At 47.4% G+C, this 27,372-nt stretch overlaps 1 protein-coding gene across 1 annotated transcript in view; it reads left to right on the plus strand.

The window, feature by feature from the left end:
- AP1S1 (adaptor related protein complex 1 subunit sigma 1) overlaps nt 1–24,811 on the plus strand; it is a 63,580-nt gene extending 38,769 nt beyond the window's left edge. Inside the window, exons 3-5 of the mRNA XM_075343175.1 lie at nt 4,708–4,816; nt 6,797–6,934; nt 24,199–24,811. Of these exons, the coding sequence (XP_075199290.1) occupies nt 4,708–4,816; nt 6,797–6,934; nt 24,199–24,246 (295 nt within the window). The 3' untranslated portion in view covers nt 24,247–24,811. The remainder of the gene's footprint in view (nt 1–4,707; nt 4,817–6,796; nt 6,935–24,198) is intronic.
- The last annotated feature ends 2,561 nt before the right edge of the window (nt 24,812–27,372 follow it).

Raw genomic sequence — 27,372 nt, forward strand, 5'->3', positions numbered from 1 at the left:
TCACTAGTTACCAGTACTGAACACCCGAGCATGGTAGTGCCCGCTCATCACTAGTTACCAGTACTGAGCACCTGAGCATGATAGTGCCCGCTCATCACTAGTTACCAGTACTGAGCACCTGAGCTTGGTAGTGCCCGCTTATCACTAGTTACCAGTACTGAGCACCCGAGCATGGTAGTGCCCGCTCATCACTAGTTACCAGTACTGAACACCCGAGCATGGTAGTGCCCGCTCATCACTAGTTACCAGTACTGAGCACCTGAGCATGGTAGTGCCCGCTCATCACTAGTTACCTGTACTGAGCACCTGAGCATGGTAGTGCCCGCTCATCACTAGTTACCAGTACTGAGCACCTGAGCATGGTAGTGCCCGCTCATCACTAGTTACCAGTACTGAGCACCTGAGCATGGTAGTGCCCGTTCATCACTAGTTACGAGTACTGAGCACCCGAGCATGGTAGTGCCCGCTCATCACTAGTTACCAGTACTGAGCACCCGAGCATGGTAGTGCCCGTTCATCACTAGTTACGAGTACTGAGCACCCGAGCATGGTAGTGCCCGCTCATCACTAGTTACCAGTACTGAGCACCCGAGCATGGTAGTGTCCGCTCATCACTAGTTACCAGTACTGAGCACCCGAGCATGGTAGTGCCCGCTCATCACTAGTTACCAGTACTGAGCACCTGAGCATGGTAGTGTCCGCTCATCACTAGTTACCAGTACTGAGCACCCGAGCATGGTAGTGCCTGCTCATCACTAGTTACCAGTACTGAGCACCCGAGCATGGTAGTGCCCGCTCATCACTAGTTACCAGTACTGAGCACCTGAGCATGGTAGTGCCCGCTCATCACTAGCTACCAGTACTGAGCACCGGAGCATGGTAGTGCCCGCTCATCACTAGTTACCAGTACAGAGCACCCGAGCATGGTAGTGCCCGCTCATCACTAGTTACCAGTACTGAGCACCCGAGCATGGTAATGCCCGCTCATCACTAGTTACCAGTACTGAGCACCTGAGCATGGTAGTGCCCGTTCATCACTAGTTACGAGTACTGAGCACCCGAGCATGGTAGTGCCCGCTCATCACTAGTTACTAGTACTGAGCACCTGAGCATGGTAGTGCTCACTCATCACTAGTTACCAGTACAGAGCACCTGAGCATGGTAGTGCTCACTCATCACTAGTTACCAGTACAGAGCACCCGAGCATGGTAGTGCCTGCTCATCACTAGTTACGAGTACTGAGCACCTGAGCATGGTAGTGCCCGCTCATCACTAGTTACCAGTACTGAGCACCTGAGCATGGTAGTGCTCACTCATCACTAGTTACTAGTACTGAGCACCCGAGCATGGTAGTGCCCACTCATCACTAGTTACCAGTACTGAGCACCCGAGCATGGTAGTGCCCGCTCATCACTAGTTACCAGTACTGATCACCCGAGCATGGTAGTGCCCGCTCATCACTAGTTACCAGTACTGAGCACCCGAGCATGGTAGTGCCCGCTCATCACTAGCTACCAGTACTGAGCACCCGAGCATGGTAGTGCCCGCTCATCACTAGTTACCAGTACTGAGCACCCGAGCATGGTAGTGCCCGCTCATCACTAGCTACCAGTACTGAGTACCTGAGCATGGTAGTGCCCGCTTATCACTAGTTACCAGTACTGAGCACCCGAGCATGGTAGTGCCCGCTCATCACTAGTTACCAGTACTGAACACCCGAGCATGGTAGTGCCCGCTCATCACTAGTTACCAGTACTGAGCACCTGAGCATGATAGTGCCCGCTCATCACTAGTTACCAGTACTGAGCACCTGAGCTTGGTAGTGCCCGCTTATCACTAGTTACCAGTACTGAGCACCCGAGCATGGTAGTGCCCGCTCATCACTAGTTACCAGTACTGAACACCCGAGCATGGTAGTGCCCGCTCATCACTAGTTACCAGTACTGAGCACCTGAGCATGGTAGTGCCCGCTCATCACTAGTTACCTGTACTGAGCACCTGAGCATGGTAGTGCCCGCTCATCACTAGTTACCAGTACTGAGCACCTGAGCATGGTAGTGCCCGCTCATCACTAGTTACCAGTACTGAGCACCTGAGCATGGTAGTGCCCGTTCATCACTAGTTACGAGTACTGAGCACCCGAGCATGGTAGTGCCCGCTCATCACTAGTTACCAGTACTGAGCACCCGAGCATGGTAGTGTCCGCTCATCACTAGTTACCAGTACTGAGCACCCGAGCATGGTAGTGCCCGCTCATCACTAGTTACCAGTACTGAGCACCTGAGCATGGTAGTGTCCGCTCATCACTAGTTACCAGTACTGAGCACCCGAGCATGGTAGTGCCTGCTCATCACTAGTTACCAGTACTGAGCACCCGAGCATGGTAGTGCCCGCTCATCACTAGTTACCAGTACTGAGCACCTGAGCATGGTAGTGCCCGCTCATCACTAGCTACCAGTACTGAGCACCGGAGCATGGTAGTGCCCGCTCATCACTAGTTACCAGTACAGAGCACCCGAGCATGGTAGTGCCCGCTCATCACTAGTTACCAGTACTGAGCACCCGAGCATGGTAATGCCCGCTCATCACTAGTTACCAGTACTGAGCACCTGAGCATGGTAGTGCCCGTTCATCACTAGTTACGAGTACTGAGCACCCGAGCATGGTAGTGCCCGCTCATCACTAGTTACTAGTACTGAGCACCTGAGCATGGTAGTGCCCGCTCATCACTAGTTACCAGTACAGAGCACCCGAGCATGGTAGTGCCCGCTCATCACTAGTTACCAGTACTGAGCACCTGAGCATGGTAGTGCCCGTTCATCACTAGTTACGAGTACTGAGCACCCGAGCATGGTAGTGCCCGCTCATCACTAGTTACTAGTACTGAGCACCTGAGCATGGTAGTGCCCGCTTATCACTAGTTACCAGTACTGAGCACCCGAGCATGGTAGTGCCCGCTCATCACTAGTTACCAGTACTGAACACCCGAGCATGGTAGTGCCCGCTCATCACTAGTTACCAGTACTGAGCACCTGAGCATGGTAGTGCCCGCTCACCACTAGTTACCAGTACTGAGCACCCGAGCATGGTAGTGTCCGCTCATCACTAGTTACCAGTACTGAGCACCCGAGCATGGTAGTGCCCGCTCATCACTAGTTACCAGTACTGAGCACCCGAGCATGGTAGTGCCCGCTCATCACTAGTTACCAGTACTGAGCACCTGAGCATGGTAGTGCCCGCTCATCACTAGTTACCAGTACTGAGCACCCGAGCATGGTAGTGTCCGCTCATCACTAGTTACCAGTACTGAGCACCCGAGCATGGTAGTGCCCACTCATCACTAGTTACCAGTACTGAGCACCCGAGCATGGTAGTGTCCGCTCATCACTAGTTACCAGTACTGAGCACCTGAGCATGGTAGTGTCCGCTCATCACTAGTTACCAGTACTGAGCACCCGAGCATAGTAGTGCCCGCTCATCACTAGTTACCAGTACTGAGCACCCGAGCATGGTAGTGCCTGCTCATCACTAGTTACCAGTACTGAGCACCCGAGCATGGTAGTGCCCGTTCATCACTAGTTACCAGTACTGAGCACCTGAGCATGGTAGTGCCCGCTCATCACTAGTTACCAGTACTGAGCACCCGAGCATGGTAGTGTCCGCTCATCACTAGTTACCAGTACTGAGCACCCGAGCATGGTAGTGCCTGCTCATCACTAGTTACCAGTACTGAGCACCCGAGCATGGTAGTGTCCGCTCATCACTAGTTACCAGTACTGAGCACCTGAGCATGGTAGTGCCCGTTCATCACTAGTTACCAGTACTGAGCACCTGAGCATGGTAGTGCCCGTTCATCACTAGTTACGAGTACTGAGCACCCGAGCATGGTAGTGCCCGCTCATCACTAGTTACTAGTACTGAGCACCCGAGCATGGTAGTGTCCGCTCATCACTAGTTACCAGTACTGAGCACCCGAGCATGGTAGTGCCCGCTCATCACTAGTTACCAGTACTGAGCACCCGAGCATGGTAGTGCCCGCTCATCACTAGTTACCAGTACTGAGCACCGGAGCATGGTAGTGCCCGCTCATCACTAGTTACGAGTACTGAGCACCCGAGCATGGTAGTGCCCGCTCATCACTAGTTATCAGTACTGAGCACCTGAGCATGGTAGTGCCCGCTCATCACTAGTTACCAGTACTGAGTACCTGAGCATGGTAGTGCCCGCTCATCACTAGTTACCAGTACTGAGTACCTGAGCATGGTAGTGCCCGCTCATTACTAGTTACCAGTACTGAGCACCCGAGCATGGTAGTGCCCGCTCATCACTAGTTACCAGTACTGAGTACCTGAGCATGGTAGTGCCCACTCATCACTAGTAAGTAATAAAACGTCTCCCCCATACGACGTAGTGCAGCCCCATGAGACATTGAATCTCTACTCTCCAGCCATGAGGCGGCCATCTATCGTGCCTGGCATCCTCCTCTCCGGCTGGCACAGTCTCGTCCCCGTGGCTAGATGTGAGTGTGGTGATGCCGAGTGGCCTCACGTCTCAGGAAGGGCTCAGGGTGCATAGAGAATACCGGACTTAACCCCTTCCTCTGATTTTTGAGTTGCCCCCTCCTAGTGACAGACCCCCCCTGTTTGCCAGCTCCGTGCCCTCTTGGTACATCGCAGTAACGGGCAGCACCTCCCTTATCTCTCCTAGATATGCCAGCCTGTATTTCTGCTGTGCGGTGGAAGATCAGGATAACGAGCTGCTGACCCTGGAGCTGATTCACCGATACGTGGAGCTACTGGACAAGTATTTCGGCAGCGTAAGTTTCTGTGCCAGACACGCTCAGCCAGAGGGGGCTTAGTAATAACAGGTTGGAGGTGGACAGACCACCCTCCCCCCATATTTACCTTCCATCAACCCCCTCCTGCTCAAAGGAATTAGCCCACACTCCTCACAAGACCTAATCACCAATCACAAGCTGCCTATGTAATCCTGACAGTCAGGAGCGTACACATATATCACTGCCATATCCTGCTCCGCTGTACATCGCTATACACTGAGCACTTACTGCTGTACTGCCTGTATGCACTACACTATGAGGTAGGGAGTGTCAGTATAGTATAATACTGCTCCCTATGTACAAGAATATAACTACTATAATACTGCCCCTATGTACAAGAATATAACTACTATAATACTGCCCCCTATGTACAAGAATAGAACTACTATAATACTGCCCCTATATACAAGAATATAACTACTATAATACTGCCCCTATGTACAAGAATATAACTACTATAATACTGCCCCTATGTACAAGAATATAACTACTATAATACTGCCCCTATGTACAAGAATATAACTACTATAATACTGCCCCTATGTACAAGAATATAACTACTATAATACTGCTCCTATGTACAAGAATATAACTACTATAATACTGCCCCTATGTACAAGAATATAACTACTATAATACTGCCCCCTATGTACAAGAATATAACTACTATAATACTGCCCCCTATGTACAAGAATATAACTACTATAATACTGCCCCTATGTACAAGAATATAACTACTATAATACTGCCCCTATGTACAAGAATATAACTACTATAATACTGCCCCTATGTACAAGAATATAACTACTATAATACTGCTCCTATGTACAAGAATATAACTACTATAATACTGCTCCTATGTACAAGAATACAACTGCTATAATACTGCCCCCTTTGTACAAGAATATAACTACTATAATACTGCCCCTATGTACAAGAATATAACTACTATAAGACTGCTCCTATGTCCAAGAATATAACTGCTATAATACTGCCTCTATGTCCCCTTTTCTCTTCGCTCTTTGCTTTTGGTCCTGTGTCTCGCACTATTGATGATTTTTGTCACATTTGCAGCAGTTTCTTACTTTTTGTGGCTTCTTCAATAAAATAGAAATAAATCCTAGCTGCAGAAGTCGTGTTTCTTCAGCAGCCCTTGTTGTTGGTATCAGTTGCTGCTGGTTTATGGCTCTGTGTAACAATCCTCTGTGATTGCTTCTTGTGTGCGTCTCGCTTCTTGTGTGCGTCTCGCTGCTTGTGTGCGTCTCGCTTCTTGTGTGCGTCTCGCTGGTTGTGTGCGTCTCGCTGGTTGTGTGCGTCTCGCTGGTTGTGTGCGTCTCGCTGGTTGTGTGCGTCTCGCTGGTTGTGTGCGTCTCGCTGGTTGTGTGCGTCTCGCTGGTTGTGTGCGTCTCGCTGGTTGTGTGCGTCTCGCTGGTTGTGTGCGTCTCGCTGGTTGTGTGCGTCTCGCTGGTTGTGTGCGTCTCGCTGGTTGTGTGCGTCTCGCTGGTTGTGTGCGTCTCGCTGGTTGTGTGCGTCTCGCTGGTTGTGTGCGTCTCGCTGGTTGTGTGCGTCTCGCTGGTTGTGTGCGTCTCGCTGGTTGTGTGCGTCTCGCTGGTTGTGTGCGTCTCGCTGCTTGTGTGCGTCTCGCTGCTTGTGTGCGTCTCGCTGCTTGTGTGCGTCTCGCTGCTTGTGTGCGTCTCGCTGGTTGTGTGCGTCTCGCTGGTTGTGTGCGTCTCGCTGGTTGTGTGCGTCTCGCTGGTTGTGTGCGTCTCGCTGGTTGTGTGCGTTTTGCTGGTTGTGTGCGTTTCGCTGGTTGTGTGCGTCTCGCTGCTTGTGTGCGTCTCGCTGCTTGTGTGCGTCTCGCTGCTTGTGTGCGTTTCTCTTGTTTATGTATAGACAGTGTGAGAGTGATGTAGTGATTACACCCGTGCGCTGACCGCCGCTCTGTGTCTCCCCCTACAGGTGTGTGAGCTGGACATCATATTTAACTTTGAAAAGGCGTATTTTATCCTTGATGAATTTCTTATGGGGGGTGAAATCCAGGACACGTCCAAGAAGAGCGTCCTGAAGGCGATAGAACAATCAGACATGCTGCAGGAGGTGAGTGCCCTTCCCCGCCGGCCTCTCAGGACACTCACCACTTTCATGCACCCCTACTTTTCTTGTCCGTCCCCCTACTCTCTGTTTGTGAATTTACCCCTCCTCCTTGCTTCTCCTTTGTGCATTGCCACCTCTCGCGTTGCCAGGCGTGCCTCTCGCGTTGCCAGGCGTGCCTCTCGCGTTGCCAGGCGTGCCTCTCGCGTTGCCAGGCGTGCCTCTCGCGTTGCCAGGCGTGCCTCTCGCGTTGCCAGGCGTGCCTCTCGCGTTGCCAGGCGTGCCTCTCTCTTGTTGTCTTGCCCCCTGCCCCATCGCCTTACCCCCCTTCTCTTTCATTGCCTTTTTTTCACAGCCTTCTGTCTCTCTCCGCCTGCCTCTTTTTACACTGGCCTCTTTGATCTCTTTTCTTCCTTTGTCTCCCTCGCTCGCTCTCTCCTCTCCCCTGTCTCTCTGTCCTCTCTCTCTGGTGAGTCTCTCGCTCGCTATCTCCTCTCTGTCTCGGTCTGTCTCGCTCTCTCTTTTCTTCCTTTGTGTCTCCCTCGCTCGCTCTCTCCTCTCTCTGGTGAGTGTCTCGCTCTCTCCTCTCTGTCTCGCTCTCTCTTTTCTTCCTTTGTGTCTCCCTCGCTCGCTCTCTCCTCTCTCTGGTGAGTGTCTCGCTCTCTCCTCTCTGTCTCGCTCTCTCTTTTCTTCCTTTGTGTCTCCCTCGCTCGCTCTCTCCTCTCTCTGGTGAGTGTCTCGCTCTCTCCTCTCTGTCTCGCTCTCTCCTCTCTTCCTTTGTGTCTCCCTCGCTCGCTCTCTCCTCTCCCCTGTCTCTCTGTCCTCTCTCTCTGGTGAGTCTCTCGCTCGCTATCTCCTCTCTGTCTCGGTCTGTCTCGCTCTCTCTTTTCTTCCTTTGTGTCTCCCTCGCTCGCTCTCTCCTCTCTCTGGTGAGTGTCTCGCTCTCTCCTCTGTCTCGCTCTCTCTTTTCTTCCTTTGTGTCTCCCTCGCTCGCTCTCTCCTCTCTCTGGTGAGTGTCTCGCTCTCTCCTCTCTGTCTCGCTCTCTCTTTTCTTCCTTTGTGTCTCCCTCGCTCGCTCTCTCCTCTCTCTGGTGAGTGTCTCGCTCTCTCCTCTCTGTCTCGCTCTCTCCTCTCTTCCTTTGTGTCTCCCTCGCTCGCTCTCTCCTCTCTGGTGAGTGTCTCGCTCTCTCCTCTCTGTCTCGCTCTCTCTTTTCTTCCTTTGTGTCTCCCTCGCTCGCTCTCTCCTCTCTGGTGAGTCTCTCGCTCTCTCCTCTCTGTCTCGCTCTCTCTTTTCTTCCTTTGTGTCTCCCTCGCTCGCTCTCTCCTCTCTCTGGTGAGTGTCTCGCTCTCTGCTCTCTGTCTCGCTCTCTCTTTTCTTCCTTTGTGTCTCCCTCGCTCGCTCTCTCCTCTCTGGTGAGTGTCTCGCTCTCTGCTCTCTGTCTCGCTCTCTCTTTTCTTCCTTTGTGTCTCCCTCGCTCGCTCTCTCCTCTCTCTGGTGAGTCTCTCGCTCTCTCCTCTGTCTCGGTCTGTCTCGCTCTCTTTTCTTCCTTTGTTGCTCGCTCTCTCCTCTCCCCTGTCGCTCTCTCCTCTCTCTGGTGAGTCTCTCGCTCTCTCCTCTCTGTCTCGCTCTCTCTTTTCTTCCTTTGTGTCTCCCTCGCTCGCTCTCTCCTCTCTGGTGAGTCTCTCGCTCTCTCCTCTCTGTCTCGCTCTCTCTTTTCTTCCTTTGTGTCTCCCTCGCTCGCTCTCTCCTCTCTGGTGAGTCTCTCGCTCTCTCCTCTCTGTCTCGCTCTCTCTTTTCTTCCTTTGTGTCTCCCTCGCTCGCTCTCTCCTCTCTCTGGTGAGTGTCTCGCTCTCTCCTCTCTGTCTCGCTCTCTCTTTTCTTCCTTTGTGTCTCCCTCGCTCGCTCTCTCCTCTCTGGTGAGTCTCTCGCTCTCTCCTCTCTGTCTCGCTCTCTCTTTTCTTCCTTTGTGTCTCCCTCGCTCGCTCTCTCCTCTCTCTGGTGAGTGTCTCGCTCTCTCCTCTCTGTCTCGCTCTCTCTTTTCTTCCTTTGTGTCTCCCTCGCTCGCTCTCTCCTCTCTGGTGAGTCTCTCGCTCTCTCCTCTCTGTCTCGCTCTCTCTTTTCTTCCTTTGTGTCTCCCTCGCTCGCTCTCTCCTCTCTCTGGTGAGTCTCTCGCTCTCTCCTCTCTGTCTCGCTCTCTCTTTTCTTCCTTTGTGTCTCCCTCGCTCGCTCTCTCCTCTCTCTGGTGAGTGTCTCGCTCTCTCCTCTCTGTCTCGCTCTCTCTTTTCTTCCTTTGTGTCTCCCTCGCTCGCTCTCTCCTCTCTCTGGTGAGTGTCTCGCTCTCTCCTCTCTGTCTCGCTCTCTCTTTTCTTCCTTTGTGTCTCCCTCGCTCGCTCTCTCCTCTCTCTGGTGAGTGTCTCGCTCTCTCCTCTCTGTCTCGCTCTCTCTTTTCTTCCTTTGTGTCTCCCTCGCTCGCTCTCTCCTCTCTGGTGAGTATCTCGCTCTCTCCTCTCTGTCTCGCTCTCTCTTTTCTTCCTTTGTGTCTCCCTCGCTCGCTCTCTCCTCTCTCTGGTGAGTGTCTCGCTCTCTCCTCTCTGTCTCGCTCTCTCTTTTCTTCCTTTGTGTCTCCCTCGCTCGCTCTCTCCTCTCTCTGGTGAGTGTCTCGCTCTCTCCTCTCTGTCTCGCTCTCTCTTTTCTTCCTTTGTGTCTCCCTCGCTCGCGCTCCCCCCGCCCCTTTCTCTGCAGTGGATGAATCACCCATCTCTTGTCCTGTCACAGCTCACTGACTCCCACCCACTCACTTTCATGGCAAGAAATTTCCACACTGGAGATAGAGTGGGAGGGAGGGAGATAAAGAGTGTGTGTGGTGGGGAGATTACGAGCGCGGAGCAGGTGGGGGGGATTATAGGGTGGGGGTGCAGAGCCTCGGTAGTGGGGACAAGCGGCGGATCAGGTGTGTGCGCCATTCACAGCTTGTATGAGATGATGAATGGAAAGCAAAAGCATTAATGATCCGCGATAGGGAGGGGGCGCCACAGACTGGTAGGACGGGGGGATGGAGGCAGCGGTGATGATGATGATATATGGGCCGAGGAGAGGGGCCGTCACTGATGAATGGTGAAACCGGGGGTTATTAATGATTATGGGGACGGCAGGAACCAGGCGCTGATACCAAAGCCGGAGTGACAGGAGACTGCATGGACCCCCGCCCTTCTGTCTAGATGTCAGCCGGACCCCAGTAATCAGACATTGTGTCGCTATACAGCGTCTGTAGCCCCCGACCGTCATAGGAGACCCCACACCCCAATAAGCAGGCGCATTATTCTTCACATTCTTTATTATCCTGCAGACCTTCACTATACCTCATCTGCTGCAGAACCTCAACTGCTGCTCAACCTCAGTAATATCACTACTTCAGCTGCTGCAGAACCTCAATACTTCATCTGCAGCAGAACATTATTGCGTACGGTAACTCAACTGCTGCAGAACCTTATTGCACACAGTAACTCAGCTGCTGCAGAACCTCAGTACAATACTTCAGCTGCTGCATTGCATACAGTAACTCAGCTGCTGCAGAACCTCAGTACAATACTTCAGCTGCTGCAGAACCTTATTGCACACAGTAACTCAGCTGCTGCAGAACCTCAGTACAATACTTCAGCTGCTGCATTGCATACAGTAACTCAGCTGCTGCAGAACCTCAGTACAATACTTCAGCTGCTGCATTGCATACAGTAACTCAGCTGCTGCAGAACCTCAGTACAATACTTCAGCTGCTGCATTGCATACAGTAACTCAGCTGCTGCAGAACCTCAGTACAATACTTCAGCTGCTGCATTGCACACAGTAACTCAGCTGCTGCAGAACCTTAGTACAATACTTCAGCTGCTGCATTGCATACAGTAACTCAGCTGCTGCAGAACCTCAGTACAATACTTCAGCTGCTGCATTGCACACAGTAACTCAGCTGCTGCAGAACCTCAGTACAATACTTCAGCTGCTGCATTGCACACAGTAACTCAGCTGCTGCAGAACCTCAGTACAATACTTCAGCTGCTGCATTGCATACAGTAACTCAGCTGCTGCAGAACCTCAGTACAATACTTCAACTGCTGCAGAACCTTATTGCACACAGTAACTCAGCTGCTGCAGAACCTCAGTACAATACTTCAGCTGCTGCATTGCATACAGTAACGCAGCTGCTGCAGAACCTCAGTACAATACTTCAGCTGCTGCATTGCACACAGTAACTCAGCTGCTGCAGAACCTCAGTACAATACTTCAGCTGCTGCATTGCATACAGTAACTCAGCTGCTGCAGAACCTTAGTACAATACTTCAGCTGCTGCATTGCATACAGTAACTCAGCTGCTGCAGAACCTCAGTACAATACTTCAGCTGCTGCATTGCACACAGTAACTCAGCTGCTGCAGAACCTCAGTACAATACTTCAGCTGCTGCATTGCATACAGTAACTCAGCTGCTGCAGAACCTCAGTACAATACTTCAGCTGCTGCATTGCACACAGTAACTCAGCTGCTGCAGAACCTCAGTACAATACTTCAGCTGCTGCATTGCATACAGTAACTCAGCTGCTGCAGAACCTTAGTACAATACTTCAGCTGCTGCATTGCACACAGTAACTCAGCTGCTGCAGAACCTTAGTACAATACTTCAGCTGCTGCATTGCATACAGTAACTCAGCTGCTGCAGAACCTCAGTACAATACTTCAGCTGCTGCATTGCATACAGTAACTCAGCTGCTGCAGAACCTCAGTACAATACTTCAGCTTCTGCATTGCACACAGTAACTCAGCTGCTGCAGAACCTCAGTACAATACTTCAGCTGCTGCATTGCACACAGTAACTCAGCTGCTGCAGAACCTCAGTACAATACTTCAGCTGCTGCATTGCATACAGTAACTCAGCTGCTGCAGAACCTTATTGCACACAGTAACTCAGCTGCTGCAGAACCTCATTGTATACAGTACTTCACCTTCTGCAGAACCTCAATTTGTGATGTGATTTGCACAAACTGGGACAAAAAGTCATCTAACATTTTCCTCACACCAGAAGATAAAGACCGAGCCATAAACCCTGAATAACCCTGACACACAGTGTGTGCCCGGACAGCCGGGAGTGACGGTCCCCTCCGCCCACCGAGCCGCACACCGGGAGGACACCTCCACACTACCGGGCTCGGTGCTGTCAGCATTGCGACAGGGGTGGGGGGGATCCCCCTGTCAGTGCTCAGACCATACACCGCACACTGCATCACATTGCTCTGCATGGATGTCGTCCCAGAAGGAAGCCTCTTCTAAAGATAATGCAGAAGAAAGCCACAAACATTTTGATGAAGGCAAACAAACTAAAGACATGAACCGTAATGTGGTCTCATGAGAGAAAGATAAATTTATTTGGTTGTCAAGCATGAGTGGTAGGAACCAGGTGAGGAGTACAAAGACAAGTGTGTCCTACCAACAGTCAGGCATGGTGGTGGAGGGTCATTTTTTGGGGCTGCATGAGTGCTGTAAGGACATACAGTTCCTTGAAGGAACCATGAATGCCAACATGTACTGAAGCAGAGCATGATTTCCCCCCTTCATTTTCCAACATAACGACCCCAAACACCGCCAAGACCACCACTGCCTCGCTACAGACACTGAGGGTAGAGGTGTTGGATAAGCCGAGCGTCTCCAGACCTAAACCCTATGGAGAATCTGTGAGGCCTCCTCAAACAGAAGATGGAAGAGCACAAGGTCTGTAACATCCACCAGCTCCGTGGTGTCATCATGGAGGATGGAAGAGGATCCAGCGGCTCCTGTGAGTCTCCAGTGACCTCCATTAGCAAGAGACTTACAGCTATGCTGGAAAATAATGGCTGCCGCACAAAGTATTGACGCTTTGAGCGAAATATGGCCATTTTCACTTAGGGGTCTACTCACTTTTGTTGTCAGCAGTTTACACATTAATGGCTGTGTGCGGAGTTATTTACACTGTTACGCAAGCTGCGCACTGACACTGTACACAGGGTCAGATCTGCAGCGCTGTCCCATGTAAAGGTATAAGATACTTACAATAATGTGAGGGGGTGTACTCACTTTGGTAACATACTGTACATTACATTTCTTATTTTGTACTGATCCTGAGTTGCATCCTGTATTATACTCCGGAGCTGCACTCCCAATTCTGCATGTTCTGGCCACTCTTCCATAATGGCCATCTCTATGGAGTGTACGACTTATTGTGGTCGTATGGACAGATCCTCCAGTCTTTGGGAACTCTGCAGCTCCTTCAGGGTCACCTCTTGGTCTCCGTGCTGACCGGGGCTGAGAGTTATCGTGGGCGGCCCCTCTTGGTAGGTTTGTTGTGGTACCATCTTCTTTCCGTTTGATGATACTGGTGTCGCGGGCGGAGGAGGGGACGCTGCGCTCTCCCACTGCTCGGGTCCGGCCGCTGCTGCTGCTGCGGCTGCCGCTGCTCGGTGGTGGCTCGAGCGGTGGACCGGATCCCGGGGACTCGAGCGGCACTCCTCGCCCGTGAGTGAAAAGAGTGGATTTGATTGTGGGGATTTATTGTCCGTGACGCCACCCACGGTTGTGGTGATTTTGGTGACGCCACCGCTGCTCTGTATGGGGATCCCGGGAGCGGTGACAGGGAGCAGCTGAGTTGTTAGTTCTCCCCTCCGTGGGTAGGGGTTAGTTGTCCCGGGGCCCAGTGATGGGGTAAGGATGGGTGATGGCAGGTGGGTTGCGGGGCCTGGTGAGGTGCGGGGGCAGCGCTGTGCCTCACGGCACGGTGGTACTCACTCAGCCTGAGACGATGACACAGTTCACGGTAAAACACACGGCTGGAAAGACGGTTCCCACGGACGGCTGCTGTTGCTTTTCCCCGGAAGGCTAACGGTGACTGTCCTTTCCCTGCACCTAGTCCTGCTGTTGGTTCCAATGGGTTCCCACCGGTAACCCGCTCCCCGGCTTGGATGTGGGCCGGAGGAGCCCCTCTTTGCCCGCAGGCGCTGACCCTGAGAAACTGGTGCCTTGGCGGCGGCAGTGTCTCTCTCATACGGTTGGACTGTTGCCTTCAATTGGGACTTAGTTGTTTGGAAACCCAGGAGGTCCCCTTCACTGACGGATTCGGCAAATTCACGGCGACTCCAAGCCTTGCCGGGGTCCGAAAAGCCCCTGCCAATGGTGCTGGCTTCTCCTTGTGTACCGGTCCGGTACCGCCGGGCCACCGCCCGTCCACGGTCCTTATGGCAACTCCGATAGGCCACTCCTGCAGACGGTCACCGCCGTCTGCCAACCTTGCTGTCTCGCCCGGGGCACACACCCGGACGCTATCAGTCAGTTGCTGTACTGCCACTCCACTTTACTCCTTCCACTTTCACTTCCCTAGCTTAACTGCTTGCTTTTCCCGCCTCCAGGACTGTGAACTCCTCGGTGGGCGGGACCAACCGCCTGGCTCCACCCCCTGGTGTGGACATCAGCCCCTGGAGGAAGGCAACAAGGGTTTTGTGTCTGGCTCAGATGTACCTATCCGGGGTGTAGGGTGTGGTGGTGTAATTACCTGTGACCCCTGGCTTGTCCAGGGCGTCACACTAGATTTGATGCTGCTCCAGAGGATCTTCAGAGATTGGGATACTTTTTTAGAACCCAACCCCCCAACCCTTGCACTTCTCACCACTTTGTCTCTGACTTGTTTCTAGATCTTCTTGGTCTTCATTATGTTGTTTGGAGATCTCCTTGATCTTACTGGTGTTGTTTGGAGATTTCCTTGATCTTTATGGTGGTGTTTGGAGATCTCAATAAATCTTCATTGTGTTGTTTGGAGATCTCCTTGGTCTTCATGGTGTTGTTTGGAGATCTCCTTGATCTTCATTATGTTGTTTGAAGATCTCCTTGATCTTTATGGTGTTGTTTGGAGATCTCAATAAATCTTCATTGTGTTGTTTGGACATCTCATTGGTCTTCATGGTGTTGTTTGGACATCTCATTGGTCTTCATGGTGTTGTTTGGAGATCTCCTAACATGGTGGTTTTTGGTTAGTGGTGCCTCTTAAGGCCCAGTCACACTAAACAACTTACCAGCGATCCCAACAACGATACAACCTGATAGGGATCGCTGGTAAGTTGCTAGGAGGTCGCTGGTGAGATGTCACACAGGCAGATCTCACCTGTGACCAGCCCCCAGCGCCGCGTGGAAGCGATGCTGCGCTTGGTAACTAAGGTAAATATCAGGTAACCAACCCGATATTTACCTTGGTTACCAGCGCGCACTGCTTAGCGCTGGCTCCCTGCACACCTAGCCACAGTACACATCGGGTTAATTACCCGATGTGTACTCTGCTATGTGTGCAGGCAGCAGGAGCCGGCTTCTGCGGACGCTGGTAACCAAGGTAAACATTGGGTAACCAAGAACCCTTCCCTTGGTTACCCGATATTTACCTTCGTTTACCTTCGTTACCAGTGTCCCCGCTCTCAGCTGCCAGTGCCAGCTCCCTGCTCTCTGCACTCCTAGCCACAGTTCACATGGGGTTAATTACCCGATGTGTAGTCTGGCTATGTGTGCAGGGAGCAGGAGCCAGCACTGACGTGAGAGCGGCGGACGCTGGTAACGAAGGTAAATATCGGGTAACCAAGGGAAGGGCTTCTTGGTTACCCAATGTTTACCTTGGTTACCAGTGTCCGCAGAAGCCGGCTCCTGCTGCCTGCACATTTAGTTGTTGCTGTCTCGCTGTCACACACAGCGATCTGTGCTTCACAGCGGGGGAGCAACAACTAAATAATGGCCCAGGACATTCAGCAACAACCAACGACCTCACAGCAGGGGCTGGGTTGTTGCTGGATGTCACACACAGCAACATCGCTAGCAAGTTGTGCCTCAGCAGCGATGTTGCTAGCGATGTTTCTGTGTGTGACGGTACCTTTACTTGATGGTGTTGCAGCCTATGTTGTCTTTCAGAGAAGGTGAGTGCATACTGCCGGCCCCCGGGACACTTAGACTGCACACAGGTGGGCTTCCTCTCACTAAGCATAGGACTTAAGGTGGCTTTACACACTGCAACATCGCAAACGACATCGCTGTAACGTCACCTGTTTTGTGACGTAATAGCGACCTCCCCAGCGACATTGCAGTGCGTGAAACACATCAGCGACCTGGACCCTGCTGTGAAGTTGCTGATCGCTACAAATCGTTCAGGACCATTCTTTGGTCCTTTGTTTCCCGCTGTGCAGCAAAGTCTCAGTGTGTAAAGGGGACTTTACAGCGACTTCGTTAGTGACTTCCCTTTCAAAAAGCTGCTTTACAACGTCCCCAATGACTAGCGAGGTCGCTCTGCAGGTCCGGATCGCTGTTGCGTCGTTGGCCAGGTCTGCCTGTTTGACAGCTCACCAGAGACTTTGTAGAGATCCCGGCCAGGTTGGGATCGCTGGTGGGATCGCTAGAAAGTCTGTGTGTAAAGGGGCCTTTAAGAGGGTAAAATTGCTCACACCAAAAAGAGGGTTTATGGCAGAATGGATGACTACATATGCACATGGCAATCTTTATTTATTTTATCCCATAAATTAAAATTTTGCCTATATTTTTCTCACGTCACTTCTCCAAATTAGACTATTTTACTGCTGATACATCACACACAAATCTGATGGTTTATAATGTAACAAAATACCAATGCCAAGGTAGTGAATACTTTTGCAAGGTACTGTATGTTAAATTACTGATCCTGCACTGATCCTGTTACCTCCTGTATTATATTCCAGAGCTGCACTCACTATTCTGCTGGTGCAGTCACTGTGTACATACATTACATTACTGATCCTGTACTGATCCTGAGTTACCTCCTGTATTATACTCCAGAGCTGCACTCACTATTCTGCTGGTGCAGTCACTGTATACATACATTACATTACTGATCCTGAGTTACCTCCTGTATTATACTCCAGAGCGGCACTCACTATTCTGCTGCTGCAGTCACTGTGTACATACATTACATTACTGATCCTGAGTTACCTCCTGTATTATACTCCAGAGCTGCACTCACTATTCTGCTGGTGCAGTCACTGTGTACATACATTACATTACTGATCCTGAGTTACCTCCTGTATTATACTCCAGAGCTGCACTCACTATTCTGCTGCTGCAGTCACTGTGTACATACATTACATTACTGATCCTGAGTTACCTACTGTATTATACTCCAGAGCTGCACTCACTATTCTGTTGCTGCAGTCACTGTGTACATACATTACATTACTGATCCTGAGTTACCTCCTGCATTATACTCCAGAGCTGCACTCACTATTCTGCTGCTGCAGTCACTGTGTACATACATTACATTACTGATCCTGAGTTACCTCCTGTATTATACTCCAGAGCTGCACTCACTATTCTGCTGGTTTAGTCACTGTGTACATACATTACATTACTGATCCTGTTACCTCCTGTATTATACTCCAGAGCTGCACTCACTATTCTGCTGGTTTAGTCACTGTGTACATACATTACTGATCCTGTATTAGGCTATGTGCGCACTAGAGCTTTTTACCTGCGGATTTACCCGCGGATTTGCCATGGAAATTTCTTGAGAAATGTCTGCAATCTTTGTGCAGACATTTCCCATGAAATTCAATGAGAAAAAAAAATAGCTGTGCGCACTGTGCGGATTTTTCTCAAGAAACTTTCTTGAGAAAATGTGCATGTCCATTAATTTCCGCAGGTACCTGCGGTATTCCGGGGGTATTCCGCAGGTAGCAATGATGTGCGGTATACCACCGGAATAGCCGCAAATTACCTGCGGGAATGCTCATCGCTGCCTGCGGTTTTGCAGGAGGCGATGTCATTATGCCAGGAAGAGGAAGCGGAGCAGAGTAAACACACGTCACACTCCCTGGACGCCGCACAGAAGCACTTCCGTGCGACCTCCAGGTGCCCGTGCAGTCTGTGTCCTGCTCCGGCCTCGCGGCTGCCTGCACTGCAGGGTGTCAGTGTCTGCCCGCAGTGTCAGCAGCCTGTCACGCGGCAGCGCAGGCAGACACTGACATCCTGCAGTGCTGGGACCCGCGGGGATGACGATCGCTGCTGTCAGGAGGTGAGATCATTACCTGCTGTGACGATCTCCTGCCTCCTGACGTCACCGCGGTCACTGCTGTCTATGCCCGTCTCGCGAGCGGCCCGAGACTGTCACTAGCGGTGACGTCACGGGCTCTCGCGATACTTCTGACAACGCGGCGGGCATAGAAGTCAGTGACAGCGCTGACGTCAGCAGTACAGGAGATGATCACAGAAGGTAATGATCTCATCTATGCTCCTGATGGCAGCGCTCGTCATCCCCTGCAGTGACCTGAGCTGACCTATTGATGTTAGCTCAGGTCACTGCATTGCTCTCCCAGCCAATGGGGAACATTCTGTTCTTCATTGACTGGGACAGTGACTATGGTATGGATCGCCGTGGGACCCCCCCCCCCTATTGGATTACGCCGGACGTGGATTGATTGTTCTTTTCAATAAATTGGTTAAAGAGGCTATGTGGGGAGTGTTTTTTCAAATAAAACTTTTTTTGTTGTCTATTTTTTAATTATTACTGACTGGGTTGGTGATGTCGGGTATCTGATAGACGCCTGACCTCACCAACCCCAGGGCTTGATGCCAGGTGACATTACACATCTGGCATCAACCCCATATATTACCCCGTTTGCCAACGCACCAGGGCGCGGGATGAGCTGGGGCAAAGCGCCAGGATTGGCACGTCTAATGGATGCGCCACTTCTGGGGCGGCTGCGGCCTGCTATTTTTAGGCTGGGGAGTGTCCAATAACAGTGGACCTCCCTAGTCTGAGAATATCAGACCCCAGCTGTCCGCTTTACCTTGGCTGGTGATCCAATATGGGGGGACCACACGTTTTTTGTTTTAAATTATTTATATAATTTAAAATAACAGCGTGGGGTGCCCACTGTTTTGGATTATCAGCCAAGGTGAAGCTGCCAGCGGTGGTCTGCAGGCTGCAGCCGTCTGCTTTACCCAAGCTGGCTACAAAATATGGGGGGACCTCACGTCGTTTTTTTTTAATTATTTATTTATTTTATGGCTAAATACAAGGCTAAGCACCCTTTAGTGCCACATGAAAGTCACTAAAGGGTGCCAGCTTAGAAAATGCAGGAGAGTGGGACATTATATAGGTTTTTCTCATCTATCTCTCTATCTATCTATCCCTCTATCTATCTATCCCTCTATCTATCTATCCATCTATCCCTCTATCTATCTATCCCTCTATCTATCTATCTATCCCTCTATCTATCTATCTATCCCTCTATCTATCTATCTATCCCTCTATCTATCTATCTATCCCTCTATCTATCTATCCATCTATCCCTCTATCTATCTATCCCTCTATCTATCTATCTATCCCTCTATCTATCTATCCCTCTATCTATCTATCCCTCTATCTATCTATCTATCCCTCTATCTATCTATCCCTCTATCTATCCATCTATCCCTCTATCTATCTATCCCTCTATCTATCTATCTATCCCTCTATCTATCTATCTATCCCTCTATCTATCTATCTATCCCTCTATCTATCTATCTATCCCTCTATCTATCTATCCCTCTATCTATCTATCCATCTATCCCTCTATCTATCTATCCCTCTATCTATCTATCTATCCCTCTATCTATCTATCCCTCTATCTATCTATCTATCCCTCTATCTATCCCTCTATCTATCTATCTATCCCTCTATCTATCTATCCCTCTATCTATCCCTCTATCTATCTATCCCTCTATCTATCCCTCTATCTATCTATCCATCTATCTATCTATCCCTCTATCTATCTATTCATCTATTCATCTATCTATCCCTCTATCTATCTATCTATTCATCTATCCATCTTTCCCTCTATCCATTATCTGTCTATCGATTATCTTTATTATTTATTGCAGGGACAAACCTGCGGCAAATCCGCGGCAAAACCGCATGCGGATTTGGTGCGGATTTTTTCCGCAGGTCCGGAAATCTTTCACTGGCAGAAGTTTCTCAAGAAATTTTTTTGAGAAACTTCACATTTCTAGTGCGCACATAGCCTAATACTCCAGATCTGCACTCACTATTCTGCTGGTGCAGTCACTGTGTACATACATTACTGATCCTGAGTTACCTCCTGTATTATACTCCAGAGCTGCACTCACTATTCTGCTGGTTTAGTCACTGTGTACATATATTACTGATCCTGTATTATACTCCAGATCTGCACTCACTATTCTGCTGCTGCAGTCACTGTGTACATACATTACATTACTGATCCTGAGTTACCTCCTGTATTATACTCCGGAGCTGCACTCACTATTCTGCTGGTGCAGTCACTGTGTACATACATTACTGATCCTGAGTTACCTCCTGTATTATACTCCGGAGCTGCACTCACTATTCTGCTGGTTTAGTCACTGTGTACATACATTACTGATCCTGTATTATACTCCAGATCTGCACTCACTATTCTGCTGCTGCAGTCACTGTGTACATACATTACATTACTGATCCTGAGTTACCTCCTGTATTATACTCCGGAGCTGCACTCACTATTCTGCTGGTGCAGTCACTGTGTACATACATTACTGATCCTGAGTTACCTCCTGTATTATACTCCAGAGCTGCACTCACTATTCTGCTGGTTTAGTCACTGTGTACATACATTACTGATCCTGTATTATACTCCAGATCTGCACTCACTATTCTGCTGCTGCAGTCACTGTGTACATACATTACATTACTGATCCTGAGTTACCTCCTGTATTATACTCCAGAGCTGCACTCACTATTCTGCTGGTTTAGTCACTGTGTACATATATTACTGATCCTGTATTATACTCCAGATCTGCACTCACTATTCTGCTGCTGCAGTCACTGTGTACATACATTACATTACTGATCCTGAGTTACCTCCTGTATTATACTCCGGAGCTGCACTCACTATTCTGCTGGTGCAGTCACTGTGTACATACATTACTGATCCTGAGTTACCTCCTGTATTATACTCCGGAGCTGCACTCACTATTCTGCTGGTTTAGTCACTGTGTACATACATTACTGATCCTGTATTATACTCCAGATCTGCACTCACTATTCTGCTGCTGCAGTCACTGTGTACATACATTACATTACTGATCCTGAGTTACCTCCTGTATTATACTCCGGAGCTGCACTCACTATTCTGCTGGTGCAGTCACTGTGTACATACATTACTGATCCTGAGTTACCTCCTGTATTATACTCCAGAGCTGCACTCACTATTCTGCTGGTTTAGTCACTGTGTACATACATTACTGATCCTGTATTATACTCCAGATCTGCACTCACTATTCTGCTGCTGCAGTCACTGTGTACATACATTACATTACTGATCCTGAGTTACCTCCTGTATTATACTCCGGAGCTGCACTCACTATTCTGCTGGTGCAGTCACTGTGTACATACATTACATTACTGATCCTGAGTTACCTCCTGTATTATACTCCGGAGCTGCACTCACTATTCTGCTGGTGCAGTCACTGTGTACATACATTACTGATCCTGAGTTACCTCCTGTATTATACTCCAGAGCTGCACTCACTATTCTGCTGGTGCAGTCACTGTGTACATACATTACTGATCCTGTATTATACTCCAGATCTGCACTCACTATTCTGCTGCTGTAGTCACTGTGTACATACATTACTGATCCTGAGTTACCTCCTGTATTATACTCCAGAGCTGCGCTCACTATTCTGCTGGTGCAGTCACTGTGTACATACATTACTGATCCTGTATTATACTCCAGATCTGCACTCACTATTCTGCTGCTGCAGTCACTGTGTACATACATTACATTACTGATCCTGAGTTACCTCCTGTATTATACTCCGGAGCTGCACTCACTATTCTGCTGGTGCAGTCACTGTGTACATACATTACTGATCCTGAGTTACCTCCTGTATTATACTCCAGAGCTGCACTCACTATTCTGCTGGTGCAGTCACTGTGTACATACATTACTGATCCTGTATTATACTCCAGATCTGCACTCACTATTCTGCTGCTGTAGTCACTGTGTACATACATTACTGATCCTGAGTTACCTCCTGTATTATACTCCGGAGCTGCACTCACTATTCTGCTGGTGCAGTCACTGTGTACATACATTACTGATCCTGAGTTACCTCCTGTATTATACTCCAGAGCTGCACTCACTATTCTGCTGGTTTAGTCACTGTGTACATACATTACTGATCCTGTATTATACTCCAGATCTGCACTCACTATTCTGCTGCTGCAGTCACTGTGTACATACATTACATTACTGATCCTGAGTTACCTCCTGTATTATACTCCGGAGCTGCACTCACTATTCTGCTGGTGCAGTCACTGTGTACATACATTACATTACTGATCCTGAGTTACCTCCTGTATTATACTCCGGAGCTGCACTCACTATTCTGCTGGTGCAGTCACTGTGTACATACATTACTGATCCTGAGTTACCTCCTGTATTATACTCCAGAGCTGCACTCACTATTCTGCTGGTGCAGTCACTGTGTACATACATTACTGATCCTGTATTATACTCCAGATCTGCACTCACTATTCTGCTGGTGTAGTCACTGTGTACATACATTACTGATCCTGAGTTACCTCCTGTATTATACTCCAGAGCTGCACTCACTATTCTGCTGGTGCAGTCACTGTGTACATACATTACTGATCCTGAGTTACCTCCTGTATTATACTCCAGAGCTGCACTCACTATTCTGCTGGTGCAGTCACTGTGTACATACATTACTGATCCTGTATTATACTCCAGATCTGCACTCACTATTCTGCTGCTGTAGTCACTGTGTACATACATTACTGATCCTGAGTTACCTCCTGTATTATACTCCAGAGCTGCACTCACTATTCTGCTGGTGCAGTCACTGTGTACATACATTACTGATCCTGTATTATACTCCAGATCTGCACTCACTATTCTGCTGCTGTAGTCACTGTGTACATACATTACTGATCCTGAGTTACCTCCTGTATTATACTCCGGAGCTGCACTCACTATTCTGCTGGTGCAGTCACTGTGTACATACATTACTGATCCTGTATTATACTCCAGAGCTGCACTCACTATTCTGCTGGTGCAGTCACTGTGTACATACATTACTGATCCTGTATTATACTCCAGAGCTGCACTCACTATTCTGCTGGTGCAGTCACTGTGTACATACATTACTGATCCTGTATTATACTCCAGAGCTGCACTCACTATTCTGCTGGTGCAGTCACTGTGTACATACATTACTGATCCTGTATTATACTCCAGATCTGCACTCACTATTCTGCTGCTGCAGTCACTGTGTACATACATTACTGATCCTGTATTATACTCCAGATCTGCACTCACTATTCTGCTGCTGCAGTCACTGTGTACATACATTACTGATCCTGTATTATACTCCAGAGCTGCACTCACTATTCTGCTGCTGTAGTCACTGTGTACATACATTACTGATCCTGAGTTACCTCCTGTATTATACTCCGGAGCTGCACTCACTATTCTGCTGGTGCAGTCACTGTGTACATACATTACTGATCCTGTATTATACTCCAGAGCTGCACTCACTATTCTGCTGGTGCAGTCACTGTGTACATACATTACTGATCCTGTATTATACTCCAGAGCTGCACTCACTATTCTGCTGGTGCAGTCACTGTGTACATACATTACTGATCCTGTATTATACTCCAGAGCTGCACTCACTATTCTGCTGGTGCAGTCACTGTGTACATACATTACTGATCCTGTATTATACTCCAGATCTGCACTCACTATTCTGCTGCTGCAGTCACTGTGTACATACATTACTGATCCTGTATTATACTCCAGATCTGCACTCACTATTCTGCTGCTGCAGTCACTGTGTACATACATTACTGATCCTGTATTATACTCCAGAGCTGCACTCACTATTCTGCTGCTGTAGTCACTGTGTACATACATTACTGATCCTGAGTTACCTCCTGTATTATACTCCGGAGCTGCACTCACTATTCTGCTGGTGCAGTCACTGTGTACATACATTACTGATCCTGTATTATACTCCAGAGCTGCACTCACTATTCTGCTGGTGCAGTCACTGTGTACATACATTACATTACTGATCCTGTATTATACTCCGGAGCTGCACTCACTCTTCTGCTGTATAATGGAGTTGGCCGGTGCTTGTATCTGACCCCTGTTCTCTGTTTCTCGGCAGGAGGATGAGTCGCCGCGCAGCGTTCTAGAAGAGATGGGACTGGCTTGATACAGAGGAAACCTCCTGCCCCTTTTTTTTGACCAAATATTTTACATTTCCTTATCCCAAAATTCCCCGACATCCCCCCACCACTTCATCTTTACACTCACTACAGGACCTTGGTTGTCTCCGGGCCCGGCACGTGCGCACACACACCGCCATAGTCCTGTGTCTGTCTGTGCGTAGCTGCTTGTTGTTTTTTTTGTATTTTTTTTTATATACAATTTCCAAGCAAAGATGAAAAAAGGGACCAATTGCACTTTTCAATCAGCTCCTCCCGACCTCTGCCCTGCGAAACGCGTTGACACAATGTGACCCTTTTTTTTTTTGTACACGGTTGCGGCACGCAATATTGATATATTTTATTATTTTTTAAATATATTTTTGGTGATGGGTTCTTCTGTTTCCGCTCCGAATCTCTCACTCGCGGACTTATCCGAAAAACCATTCTGGACGGCAGGAGGGTTGGTCGCCACCTCCGTGGATCACTTCTCCCCTATCAGACATACTCCACACTCCCCATTCATCCCCAACACATGAACTTCTGGAATAAAACATGAGTGCTGCTAACTGACCTCTGCTTCATGTTACTTCATCCAGACTTGTACAGGTTTGGGGGTGTTATAAGTGGGGGGGGGGGGGGCAGGGTCTTCTGAGATCCGTAGCGGGTGATTGGGGAACATTTTACTGCCTTGCTATATTTTAATTTATTTTTTTTTATTTTGTTTTTTTATTTATTTTTTTTTTATTATATTATTTCTTTTATTTTTATTTTATTTTTTATTTTTTTTCATTTTTTTAGATTGTTTTTTATATTTTGTTAGATTCTTTTTTTATTTTTATTTTAATTTTTTTAGATTTTAAATTTTTTTTAAATTTTTTTTTTATTTTATTTTTTTAGATTATTTTTTTATTTTTTTTGTTTTTTAGATTACTTTTTATTCATTTTTTATTTATTTTTGATTATTTTTTTTATTTTTTTAGTTTATTTTTTTAGAGGATTCTTTTTATTTTATTTTATTTATTTTTACTTAGTTTTTTAGATTATTGTTTTTATTTTTATTTTATTTTATTTTTTTAGATTATTTTTTAGATTATTTTTTATTTTTTTTTTAATTTTGGAAAAAAAATTGTCGGTAACTGGAAACCGTCAGCAAGCTGAGTCCTTAGTACAAAGGAGAATTGAGACACCTATAAGAGTGTCAACGCACGCATAGGTTTCCCAACTCCAAGTGCAATCAACAAATGTGGGTGATGTGAAATGTATAGATCTGTCAACAACAGCTTGCTGACAGTTTCCAGATGCAAACGTATATATTTTTTTTGTCTCTTTAACTGCACAAGATGAGTCTTACCGTAATTGAAATGCAGATAAAACTCCTACTAAGAATAGAAAAATGAACAGCACCTGCTTGTTGATGGTTTCCAGGTAGAAATTTATAGATTGTATTCCTAAACTGCACAAGATAAAATTCTTTTATTTTTTTTATTATATATATATATATATATATATATATATATATATATATATATATATATATATATAAATATGTGAAATGGTTCACTTTGTAGGATTCTAATTAGGTTGGCAAAATCAACAGCAACTACTTGCTGACTGTTTCCAGGTAGAAGTTTTATACAGGGTTTTTTTTATCAATAAAATGCACAAAACGAGCTTAAAACCAGATATAACAATTGCACAAAAATGTGGACGATTCACTTTAGAGATTCCTTTTTAACAGTAGTAAAGTGAACAGCAGCTGCTTGTTGATGGTTTCCAGGAAGAAATGTTTTTTTTTGTATTTTTTTATTTTTAAACTTCACAAGTTGAGCTCAAAGGAAGATAAATTGATGGTATGATATAATATTACCAACTTACAGAGCCAAAAAAATGTGTAAAGTTATACTGCCTACCATACATTATATAAAGTATAGATACAGTCCACAATCTATCAAATAAATACATTAAGTCAGAATTATATATATTAAATTGATTGTAATTTAATTGTAGTTTACTCAAATTGATCACCATATATCCGATCCCAGAAGTGTGAAGTGTGTTTCGCACATTAGCTTTTTCAGGGGGCACCTGATTATTCTCTACTCTAAGACGGATAGAGGAAGAGTGGGTTCATAAAAAGTAAGATTAGACCTAATGGTGACAAATATGAAATATGGAACATGAAGATTATAAATAAAAGTGGATAGCTGTGCAAATTTTTTATGCCTAGTAGCCCCCAATAAAAACTATAGATATAGTCTACAATAAATCTATTAGGACATAATATATTAAATATATTGTAATGTCATTGCAGTTGATGAAGTTACCCAAATAAGTCGCCATATATCCAAGCCCCGAAGTGTTTCGCACATTAGTTTCCTCAGGGGGCACCTGATTATTCTCTACCCCAAGACGAATAGAGGGAGAATGGGTTCATAAAAAGTAAGATTAGATCTAATGGTAACACATTTAAATCATGGAGCATGCAGATTATAAGTAAAAGTGGATAGCTGTGCAAATTTTTTATGCTTAGTAGTGCACACTAAAAAATACAGATATAGTCCACAATATAGCAAATAAATGCTTTGGGTCAGATTATCATATTAAATAGATTGTAATATCATTGTAGTTGATGTAATTACCCAAATCAATCATCAAATATACAAGCTCCGAAGTGTGGTGAGTTTCGCACATTAGCTTCCTCAGGGGACATATGATTAGTAACCCCTTAGAGACAGAGGAAGAGTGGGTTCATAAGAAGTAAGATTAGACCTAATGGTAACAAATATAAATCATAGAACATGCAGATTAGAAAAAAAAAAATTGCAAGTGGATAGCTGTGCCAATTTTTTATGCTTAGTAGTCTCCAATCAAATAAATGCATTTAGTCAGAATAATATCATATTAAATATATTGTAATATCATTGAGGTTGATGAATAATTAACCAAATCAATCACCAAGTATACAAGTTCCGAAGTGTGGTGAGATTCGCACATTAGCTTCCTCAGGGGGCACCTTATTAGTCTCCCCTTTAAGACTGATAGAGGAAGAGTGGGTTCATAAAAGTAATAAACCTAATGATAGCAAATATAAATCATAGAACATATAAATGTTAAAAAAAAAATTAAATTGC

The sequence above is a fragment of the Anomaloglossus baeobatrachus genome, chromosome 4 (assembly GCF_048569485.1).
Source record: "Anomaloglossus baeobatrachus isolate aAnoBae1 chromosome 4, aAnoBae1.hap1, whole genome shotgun sequence".
NCBI lineage: Eukaryota > Metazoa > Chordata > Amphibia > Anura > Aromobatidae > Anomaloglossus > Anomaloglossus baeobatrachus.